The 11,208-nt window shown below is 39.6% G+C and overlaps 3 protein-coding genes across 3 annotated transcripts; 2 read left to right on the forward strand and 1 right to left on the reverse strand.

Moving 5' to 3' along the window:
• The first annotated feature begins 744 nt into the window (after nucleotides 1–744).
• LOC139199844 (odorant receptor 131-2-like) lies at nucleotides 745–1,662 on the forward strand. The gene has a single exon (XM_070829021.1). It carries the CDS (start codon nucleotides 745–747, stop codon nucleotides 1,660–1,662), a length of 918 nt encoding a protein of 305 aa, XP_070685122.1.
• Nucleotides 1,663–3,888: 2,226 nt separating this feature from the next.
• On the reverse strand, nucleotides 3,889–6,061 carry diabloa (diablo, IAP-binding mitochondrial protein a). The gene is made up of 6 exons (XM_070829022.1): nucleotides 5,785–6,061; nucleotides 5,386–5,518; nucleotides 5,141–5,266; nucleotides 4,781–4,891; nucleotides 4,528–4,624; nucleotides 3,889–4,243 (listed from the first exon to the last, which is right to left on the reverse strand). Exons 1-6 carry the CDS (start codon nucleotides 5,919–5,921, stop codon nucleotides 4,038–4,040), a joined length of 810 nt encoding a protein of 269 aa, XP_070685123.1. The 5' UTR covers nucleotides 5,922–6,061; the 3' UTR covers nucleotides 3,889–4,037.
• Nucleotides 6,062–9,955: 3,894 nt separating this feature from the next.
• Nucleotides 9,956–10,900, forward strand: or95a1 (odorant receptor, family 95, subfamily A, member 1). Its single transcript, XM_070829020.1, has one exon. It carries the CDS (start codon nucleotides 9,956–9,958, stop codon nucleotides 10,898–10,900), a length of 945 nt encoding a protein of 314 aa, XP_070685121.1.
• The last annotated feature ends 308 nt before the right edge of the window (nucleotides 10,901–11,208 follow it).

Here is an 11,208-nt window from a genome sequence, read left to right on the forward strand (position 1 = left end):
GTCCTGTGAGGTAAAAGTGCCGGGACTTCTGCCTGTTCTTCTGAACTCTTGCAACCCAACTTCAAATGATCTAAACTACAGGAAAATGTAAAACTGGAAAGTTTACTAGTAAATATAGGTGAGTACGGAGGTAGCAAGACATGTGTTGTGTGGCAGGTTACCGTCAGCCCTGTGTAATCACATTAATGGACCTTAAGAGTTTTTGAGATTATAACTGTGTTTTGAGTGATGCTTAGTTACTATATCTTAAAAAATAAGTGAAATTTCTTGGTATCAGAACTTAAAAAGTGGAGCCTTTTACATACTGTACATCACAATGTTACACAGTATTTTGCCACTGCATTAATGGTGGCTTGTTTACATTCACCTATAGATAGATCGTCTATAGAAAGGCACTGAAGGAGACAGAAAGAGTCAATGACGACACTGCAGTGAGAAAAGTCTCATTTGCTGTTACTATGCTCGTACTCTAGTCACTCCTATAAAGTCTTCATGCACAGACCCCTCTCAGAAACACAGCAGAGGCTTCAATAGACAACATCTGTCTTGTCTCTGGACATGTGTGCCACAAGGCGGCAGGGAGGATTTGGTCAATTGCTTTCAATGAATCAGCATCTTAACACCACAGAAAAGCTTGACCTCAAGTTTTTTAAGATTGATAATTTCTTTTGACAGGTATATTTAATAATAACAATTTAACACTCTGCAGTAACTCAACTACATTTGCATTTGTTCAGAAAAGAGATGGAAGATAACAGCTCACTGGTTGGTGGTGAGTTCTTATTGCGGCAGATTGATAAGATCATTATTGTGCAGCTCCTGGTGATGATTTTTAGTTGTATCAACATTTTGCTCATCGTAACCTTTTTTGCAAAAGAGTGTTTCTACACAACTGCACGTTACATGTTCTTTGCTGTTACATTACTGTCTGATAGCTTGATTTTAATCTTGTCTGATATCCTGCTCATTTTGAATTATTTTCAAATTACCATGCAAGTGTGGATATGTATCATTATCTCTGTTGTGGTACTTCTGTATCTTATAGTCACACCAGTTACTCTGACAGTAATGACCCTGGAGCGCTATGTTGCCATTTGCATGCCCCTGCAGCATGGAGAGCTGTGCTCCCAGCGCAGCGCTCTGCAGTGTATCCTCATCATTCATGGCCTCAGCTCTGGACCCTGCATTGTTGTTCTGTCCACCTTCTTTGCATCAGCTTCTCTAAGCCTTTATGAACAATACAGGATTTGCTCTGTGCAGATATTCATTTTGCACAGATGGCAGAATCATCTTAGGTCAGCTGTACATCAGTTTAACTTTTTGATCATGTGTATTATCATCATATTCTCCTATGTTAAAATAATGAAAGTGGCCAAAGTTGCATCAGCAGAAAATACAAAGTCAACAAGGAAGGGTCTGAGAACAGTAATTCTTCATGCTTTCCAGCTGCTTCTCTGTCTCATCCGTTTGTGGTTCCCGTTCATAGAAAATGCTGTACTTCAGATAGATTTTAAGGTATTTAATGATGTCAGGTACTTTAGCTACATATTGTTCAGTGTTGTTCCAAGATGTCTGAGTCCTCTTATTTATGGCCTCAGGGATGAAACATTTTTTCATGCACTAAAAAACAGTGCCTTTGGCTTGTATAAAAGAAATATCTGAAAAAACAGCAACATTGAAATTCTAACAAGTATGTCTACAATTCAGTTTTATATAAGCAATTTCACAGTTTTTTTATGCCTAATTAGATTGTTATGAGCATATTCAAACACAAAACTCTTGGTATTCTTGTATCATTGTTCATTTGTTGTAACTATGTTTTTTAATTGCTTTTCTGCCCTTCATTCTAAATTCTAAAAAATATTGATTATAGACCTTTGTAAAATTCAAACCTAATAAGAAAGAAGTACAAGTTAAAAGGGGGGCTGTACCAACACTAAATAACTTGTGGCACATATGTGTTGTCTCTGCCATTAACATTAAAGTTGTAGTTGTTTAGATCTTTTCACAAACAATGAGTGAAATATATGTTCAGACAAAAAATGTTCACAGAGAATAATCCTTCATTCACATTCAGATTGACCAGAAGTAAAAACAGAAAGATGGACTCAAAAGCTCAACACGAGGCAAAACAAATTGTAAAAGATGCGGTTTAATGTCGCTCAAAAAACAACAAGGACGAGGCATCAAAAAACAGGCACTATCAAAAAATACTAAGTAATAGACCAGACTGAAAACACCAACAACAAGAAACTCTAACTAACACTGAATAAGGACACTAAAACACTTGACACAAGATGACCTGGCACAGGACAGAGGAAAACACAGACAATATATACACCAGGGAGGGCAGCACAGGTGGAAACTATCAGGGTGGGGCAAACAATCACTAGAACAGGAAACACACATGGGCAGGAAACCAAATGACCTGAAATGATATGCCATAATTAAACAGGAAGTAACAGAACAAACACAACTAAACAGAAAGCACATGAACTCAACTTCACAAACTTGACGAGACATAACACCCTTGGGTCAGCATGCATTTGCTAAACTCTATAGACCTTCATACCGATCAACATGTTTGTCTCAGCAGTTGAGGACTGTTAAGAGATCAATTGGTGAATAAACAAAGTCAAAGAATGAATGCACAGGAGGTTCCCACAGGGAGATGAAGCACACTGAAGTGATGTATTTCCTGCTACCCCATAAACAGTTTTGATGGTAAATTTGCAAAATCTGAAAAGAGATTGACAACACACTGAAAACCAAATCTTCTACTGTATGTAGTTCTACAATGTTGAGTTTACCTGACAAAGAGCGTCACAGATCAAACAATGCACATACACTGTGGGAGCTTTGATTTCTAGCACATGCACATTTTCTACTTTAAATAATAATCTCTCGCTGTGCCCTTAGTGTGCTCTGAGCTGGGCGTTCGGTGCAACACGAATTGATGATAACTCTTTCCCTGCTCATGGTAGCTGGACTCTCCTGTTCACACCAATACCCCACCAGAGTGGATATCCCATGTTAACCCATGGTTAACACTTGTTAGCCCATGTTGTCCCATGTTAGCACTTCCATGTTAACCTGTGTAAATGATGTTGTTGAAGATGTCTACTGATCGAGAGCACTTAGCAGCGCTGCCACAGACCCACACTTAATTAGCTCTTCTTTACTAAATATGTTAAGTCTGTCTTTATTAACAGTATGCACTAAAGACTTGAACTCAGAAACAGAAATGGTCTGTCTGTGATTACATTGGTATTTTTGCTTATTGTGATGTAATTTCTTGGAGTATCTTCAAGTAGCTTCTCATCCCTAAAATCTGTACAACATCAGACAAAAGATAATGTAAGTTAACAAGTTAATATAATAATTAATATAATTCATTGTTACCAATAATAGATAAAAGTGTTGAAAATGTGCCATAAAGTAAAACAAAACATATAGATTCAAAACAATTACGGATCTAGAAACATGGACTAAATATTTTTTAACACATCATCCATATTTAGGCAACCTTTCAAAAGCAAAGAAGATATGGATTCTCTCTCCTCCTGTTGTGAAGTGACAGTAATCAGTAGCAACCACTGAGCCATATCTCACTCAATTCGGATTACTTGAAATGGCAACAAACAAGGACCCATCAACGCATATATTCAATCAAATACTCATAGATTCATTTTATTTTTTTTGCTACTATGCAAACAACAGTTTTCTTAAAAAATGTCATTGTAACAACAAAACAAAGTGGACAACATGATCTGATCCTAGGCTCCCCTGCCATACAATATACACTGGAGATTCAGTAATCACTTTGCAGAAAAACTGACATTTGCTAATCAAATAAATAGTCTTAAATAATGATTCATACAATAGTAGATTTTCTTTGTGTAAACACAAACTTAAACATCTCACATCTCTTAAAGAATACAAGAGATAATAAAGAAATAAAACATAGCTCAGAGCTTTCAGAGCAGAAAGCAAGCACTTATTGTTTTTTTTCCCACTGGTTTCTCTGCCTATTTGCCTTAGTCCTCTCGTAGATAAGCCTCATGCACCTCATGCTCCTCGTTATCCTCTCGTAAGGCAGCGTATTCTGCCTTCCTTTGGATCTCTTCTACTTTAGTCTCGGCCAACTTCTTATCTGCAGCCGCTGACAGTTTCCGCGCTTCCTCCACCTGCAACTGTGCCACCTGAATGTTATTCCTCATTGTGATGGACGCCTGCTCGGCTCCTGGAAACACAAAGAAACAAGCAACGCATTTTGTCAAATTGCTGAGAAAGTTAAAGGGTTGTATCATACTAGCTTTAGCTCAGGGATTAGATGTGGGCCTTAGGAAGGCACTCCTGTCTACTAAATATACTAAAAAAGTTTTACTGAGTGGCAAAATCTGATGTGTACACTTGTGTAACACAGATGTGGATTAATGGGACTCCAACATTATAAATGCAACTGTATTTCAGCATTACATCAAGCCTCAAGAAATCCAGCTGCACTCTGACACACATTTCACTCACCTGAGGATTGTGCTGCCTCAGCTGCTGTTTTACACAAGTTGACAGCATTAAGCCAGGTTGACTCAAGGTGTTTACACACATCTAGTCTGTCACTAACCTGTTAGGAAAAAGAGATAAATTCAGTATAATGAATGCATCTTTTTTTGTTGTTTTCGCATAGAGTAAATGCTGATTTTAAAAGAAAGCTGAACGCGAGAGCACATTTTTGCTTGTTTTCAACATCTTTAATCCAAATAGGACAGCACAAACGAACCTCTGCACGCTGCCCACTGATCACTTCCAGGAGCGAATCCTCCTCTGCTGGCGTCAGTTTTCCCAATGACGCTAAATACCGTCTTTGGATAGCAATGCGTGTGTGCACAGCCTGTAAGCAAACAAAGGGAGGAGAGCCAGTCAGGGACGGTACAGAGCAATTTTTAAAGTATTGACCTTGCAGTAGTTTTTGTCTGAGTGGTGGCAGGTGATTACACTACTGTTACCATTCTACAGGTTTTGTGTATTTTCCTTTGACTCCAACTCAAATGATGATTGTATCAGGCCATTTTTCAACCTCAGACTGAGGTTGGTAGTCATGAGATATGGAGAAGATGCTTCACACAAGATGAAAACCTACCTTTGAATAGTCTGTTAGTGCATCTATGAGAGCCAAAGTGGTCTGGGAGAGGAAGGTGCTTGAGCTGTCTGTAACCACTGAGGCTGCTCTTCTGATCAGCGAGTCATGAGACAGGTTCTCCACTTGCTACAAACAAGGAGGAAAATTCGGTATTTTAGCTCCTTTACTGTCTTCATGTTCAAACAATGAAGAACGAGAGCGAAGGCACACTATGTTATACTATCTCTGGTAGGAGACTGACCCACCTGTGTAAAAGGGATTGCACAAAGTCCACGGCCAACACTTAAAGATGCTACGCTCATGTGCGCAGTATCTTTCCATTCCGGCACCTTCAGGACTCCGGCCGATCTGCTGCTCAGTATGACACTCTCAGAACTGCTGTAGGGGAATTAAAATGTTGAAAATGAAAATGTTAAAATCCTTTTTTTAATGCAAGGGGAAAACATCAATAAGCTGCTAAAATCTTACTGTAATTGTCATTTATACACATAGTAACTCATTTACATTACTGTGGCATTATTGTTTTCTACACAACCTAAATAGGCCACATTCTGGTAATCGCAGTTACTCATAAAGCTTCAATAAGCAGAGATCTAAGTCATGTTTCAGCTGCATACTGGCTTTGCCTGTTATTCATAACTTACCCAAGGAAACGGATGTGGGCCGCTCCTCTCCTCAGCACACTTTTGTTGGTCCGCAGCAGTGAAAAATCTGTCTGATTTCGCAGAAGTCCTCCAGCAGCACGGCTGGCACACACTGAGCACTGACGGACAGCTTGCATTTTGCAGAAATATTAAAACTGCTGAAGAATGTATTTGTTATGATGTATGTAAAGTTAGTTATGGAGTAGGTTTTCTGCAGCTCAAACTAATCGACTGTCCACTCGCTGGTGCCTTATCTTAGAAAAGGATAAATACTCTTGTCTTAATTTTGCTGCTTGCAGTGTTTCAGTCTGCTAGACGATGACCAGCCGTCATGTCCTGTGGGTATTTATAAGGCCCCAGCAGCGTTTCATTACGCAAAAGGCATTGATCTGTTGACTCTGCCTGCAAACATACGTATTTGGCTTTATCTGGAATACGCTAATGGAGACAGAAATTACATACATGTTTCTCTTACACTCTTGTTCTCTTGTGTGTTTGTGTGCATGAGGTAGAGGAGCATTGTCTGCACAAAATGCAACACTTCGTTCATTTAAAAGTCAGCAGCTGATGATACAAACCATTTATATGTAATATAAAATGCTAACTTTAAAGCTCTATAGCATTGCAGGTCTCCTCTTCCACATAAGATGAACTATGCAGGCGGTGGTCTCAAGTCCAAGAGAAAACTTACTAAACACCTCTCAGCTTTTTATAATTTCTGTAAAGAAAAAAGCTTTGCTGCATTTGTTACTTCTCAATGTCATTTAATGCTTCACTACAACTCTTGTTGCCAAAAGTTGGGCAATAGCATTCATTCTGATAGCTTGCAAAAAGTTATTTGCAGAAGCGACATCCACTGACGTTCAGAGGCAGTTTGTTTTGGACACAGATTTTGATCCAATCCCCAACAGTCCTGATTAGTGACGCAGGACTTGCGCAACGAGCTGACGAGTGCCAGTGAGCTGCTCTCAACAGAGTCAACTTGTTTGCCAAACAAATGAAGACTTCAGGTTGCACAATTAGACTCAGGAGCTTAATGTTAATGATTAGCCAGTCTGTTAATTACTAAGCAAGGGATTTGCGACCTGCTCTCTGACAGTACTCTGTAGATATGTCACAGTACCCCACTTCAGTGCTGCACAGCATTTAAACTACAAAAACAACTCTTTAAATGCTTCATCCTCATCTTCAAAACATTACTCATGTTGCACCTCTCTGGTGTGATTATTGACTTCAGTACAGTTGTGTGTACAAGTGTGTGGCACTGGAACACTTTCAAAAAAGATAGTAATTAGCATCAACAGCCCCTCTCCCTGGTAATACATGTCCTGCTTTAAACACATCTCACGAGCAGTGTCCTTTAACCCTGACTCAGACCATGGTCCTGCACCTGACAGTAACCCATGTTGTTTATGTGTCTGAATGTGATGAAACCTTAACCAACTTTGCTGAGTACATATATATCAACAGTCTAACAGTAATTTGAGCAAGTCTACCTTATAGCCTATTCAACATGTTAAATGCTGACAGTTGACATTATGCTTTTTATTATCTCCTGAGCCCAGTTTCACAAAGATGAACTTTGACCATGGCTTAGATTTTCAAAAAATTCTGAATTTATTGGTTGCACGAAGATGCAGAAAAACACATCTTAAACGGATAGTTTGGATTTTCTGAAGTAGGTTAGTTTGAGGTATTTATACTTAGTTAGTGTGTTGTTTACAGTAGATTGCAGACACAGCACCGCTGTGGAAGGGGGCAGCAGAAAAGGCCCACCTAAAAACATTAACATCAGTGTATGCTATGCTGTTTAGAATGTTTTCTCCACTTTACCCTCCATCGGACAGCCATTTCTGATGGGAAACTGAACCCTGTCTATTCACTTTCTTCGGAGCCGCTGGACTTACACCATTGACAAAAACCTTGCAAAGCATGACCTGCTGGCCTACTGCTGCCTCGATCAACGACACAACACATTAGTTTGGAATCATTTAAAGTCACACTATAACACAAACAAACTAACCAAACACCTAAACAATTAAACTGATAAGGATTTTTTTTAGGTGGACTTCTTGTTTTGGGTGGAAGTACATTTTTCTGCTGCTCCCGTCCACAGCAGGGCAGTGTTAAGCATCCATGCCTGAACTCCTGCCTGCTCTTCTAAACTTCAAAAAACAACAAGAACAATCCCTTAAAGTAGGACTCATTTTCAGTTATTTCAGAGTAAAATAAGACTTTTAATTTTTAAAGTAAGTCTTCGTTTTTGTGATGCTGTTTAACTTGCATCACACTAAACTATAGTATCTTTGTAAAACTGACCCTGTTGCTTTATTAAGCGTCAACAGTGAACTTCAATGCAGCAGTAGTGATACCCATAACCAACACAAAATGGGAATCTCCACACCACAGACCACAGTTAACATCTTTTAGTAATCCTGCCATGATGGGCCTGTCTTGAAGTCGACTTTCCTTTACACATGCAGCTCAAAACTGTCAGCAACTTCCATGGTCACACTAAATTTAAACGCTGCCAAAACACTTTGCTCAACAGTTCACAAACTGCATTGTACAAGACACAGCTGGAATGACTGACCCAGCTCTCTTGAAAGTGTCCACTCAGCGGAATCACCACAGTGCCAAAAATCAATATGAGAGCGTCCCCGTCCCCGGCTGGAAAAGACTCAGCTGAGTAACTCTGAGACTGTTCTCTGCATCAGCGGAAAAATTAAAGGGACATTTTGCAGCTACAAATGTGGTTTGTCCGGTCTGTCATATCTAATCTGCTGCACAGTGTCCACATGTATTGTACCAGTTATACACTACTCACAAAAAGTTAGGGATATTTGACTTTGAGGTGAAATTTATGGAAAATGTAAAAAGTTAATGCTACAGTGATATTATATCATGAAAGTAGGGCATTTAAGTAGAAGCATGCAATGGTAATTTCTTCATTTTAAACAATTTATTGAAAGAAAAGCTAACAACAGTGGTAGGTATACCACAACAAAAATTTCTCGGTGTCTCAATAAATTGGGATGTGGCCAAAGGACGTCCACTCCTCTCCTCTCTGTGACTCTTCCAGTCACTCTGTATCACTGTTACAACCTCCTGATGACACTCTGTGACCCTCTAAGCTCAGTGAACACCTCCGTCTGAGGACTTCCTGTTTGAAGCCTCCAGTGTTGAGGTGCTGCTGATCAATTGTTAGGTGTCGTCTTGGTCTCATGATGTCAGAATGTGAACAGCAGGATGAGGAGGACTGTTTAAATACCAATTCTACCTGAAGCAGGAAATGTATTGGTTGATTCATGGATCAAACCTGTTGTGAATTTTGCTGTTAAGCTTCTTGTTAGAGAACAGCAACTTGTGCAAAAAGTACTGAAACACTGAACAGTTGGACATGTGCATTCAAAAGTTTAGAGAAGGTCACATTAAGTTCACCTGGAAAGGTTAGAATGCATTTTAGGTTCATCCTGAAATTTCACCCAAAAGCCGAATATCCCTAACTTTTTGTGAGTAGTGTATATTAGAGGATTATTTGATGTTAATCAAGAAATAAAAATTAAAATAAGGTTTTGCTATGGTTTATCACTTTGCTATGAAACTTTGTCTTCAAATGGTACACTAACAATGTTCAGTCAAACTTCACTTCTCTGCTTAACAGTTGATATTATCATTCCTGTAGTTCATTAGATAGCAGCCTGTCAGCCGATGCCCCCATCTTGAATCTGTTGTTGCTTTGTTATGATTGTATAAGAATAATGTATCTCTGGCGGAATCAGGCCTGAAACAAACAAAGCTGAGGTACGCCGGACAACCCAGAAAAGGGGAGGAACATCCCAGAGAGGATGTTTTTTCAAGTTATGTCTTATGATAAGAAGAACAGAAATCTAAAGCTTGGTTCACTCCTCTGGCTGATGAAAACATAGGTGAGTGGAGGGCTCTATGAATGTTCTACATGTAGCATCTATTTACTGATAGAGTTATGGGTTTTTCTCTTAGTTATCAAGCATTTGCATTCTGCAAACTCTTCTTTTATCTTATGAGATAAACACTGGGCTTTTCTTATTTTAAACTGTTACTGTGGATTTCTGGTGATGTATTAATTAATGTATATAGACCATCAACACATTTTCCCTTTAACAGGTTTGCTTAAGTTCACATTTGCAACATGCAGAATCTGACTGACTTTCCAGACAATGCGGTGATCATCAAGGTGTGTGTGGTTATCCCCTTCTTCTGCATCTTCCTCTACTTCATTGTTGTCATGCTGCACATCTTTGCATCTCACAGGCAGTTCCTGGACACCTCTCGTTACATCCTGTTTGCCTACATGCTGATTAGTGACACCCTCCAGCTCTTTTCCTCTGTGCTGCTCTTCCTGTTTGTCATGAGCAAGGTGAAATTTGCTTTTGTCTTCTGTGTCCCTCTGCTGTTCATTTCCTCCGCCACTTTTAAGAGCACGCCGTTAGTCCTGGCCACCATGTCACTGGAGCGTTATGTTGCCATCTTCTATCCCCTGAAGCGCCCGGCCGCCTGGCGCTCAGACCGCATCTGGATCATTCTCCTGTCCCTGTTGTTTATTAGCTGTATCTTCCCTCTAATTGACTACTCCATCTGGAAAAATCATCCTGCTGTGGATGTCCTCACTACCCCTCTGCTTTGCAAAACTACTGCTGTCAACTCATCTCCAATCCAGATATTGTTCAAAGCTGTCACAAATATTCTCTTCTTTGCAGTAGTGGCTGTTATCATCCTCTTTACATATGTAAAAATATTGTTAGGAACTAGGACGCTGAGACAAGATAATGTGTCTGTGAGCAAAGCCATGCACACGGTGCTGCTACATGGCTTTCAGCTGCTGCTGTGCATGTTGGCCTTCACTTCAGCCATCACTGAAACTCTCATAGTGCTCCATCCTAACTGGCTACCAGAAGATATTGCCTTTTTTAATTACTTTTGTTTCATCCTGATTCCACGTGTTCTCAGCCCACTCATCTATGGCTTTAGAGATCAGAGTCTTATGGACTGCATTGGGAAAACATTCCTCTGCTATTCAAGCAAAGGCAAACCCAGTGTCAGAGGCAAGCTGCAGGGCAACCTGTCTGCTTCTTAAATGGCTGATTTAGCTTTGACAGAGCTCTGAAACACAAAACACAAGTGTCAGAGGTATATTTGTGATGTTTAAACAGAGTGTGAGAGGGTTTGTTTTTTTTTTGCTTTGTGAGGCCTGCAGAAACCCTTTTAAGGTATTTACTGTCTTCATACATAAATGGAGTGAAGAGTAATGTTACATTGGTCTAAGCTGAGGATTTACAGACAGTTAAATCATTTGTATATAACAGCTATATTGAATGCCTGAGCAAGAATGAATAATGAATTGATCGAACCTCTGCTGCCCTGTGATAGCACTCAGGACCCTTT

This window comes from Pempheris klunzingeri, chromosome 4 (assembly GCF_042242105.1).
Source record: "Pempheris klunzingeri isolate RE-2024b chromosome 4, fPemKlu1.hap1, whole genome shotgun sequence".
Taxonomy (NCBI): domain Eukaryota; kingdom Metazoa; phylum Chordata; class Actinopteri; order Acropomatiformes; family Pempheridae; genus Pempheris; species Pempheris klunzingeri.

Coding starts and splice junctions, on each gene's coding strand:
- LOC139199844 (XM_070829021.1), top strand. CDS start 745: ATGGAAGATAACAGCTCACTGGTTGGTGGTGAGTTCTTATTGCGGCAG.
- diabloa (XM_070829022.1), bottom strand. CDS start 5,921: ATGCAAGCTGTCCGTCAGTGCTCAGTGTGTGCCAGCCGTGCTGCTGGA. Junction 4,892..5,140: donor CACTAACAGACTATTCAAAG/GTAGGTTTTCAT, acceptor GTTTGCTTACAG/GCTGTGCACACACGCATTGC. Junction 4,244..4,527: donor TGAGGCAGCACAATCCTCAG/GTGAGTGAAATG, acceptor TTGTGTTTCCAG/GAGCCGAGCAGGCGTCCATC.
- or95a1 (XM_070829020.1), top strand. CDS start 9,956: ATGCAGAATCTGACTGACTTTCCAGACAATGCGGTGATCATCAAGGTG.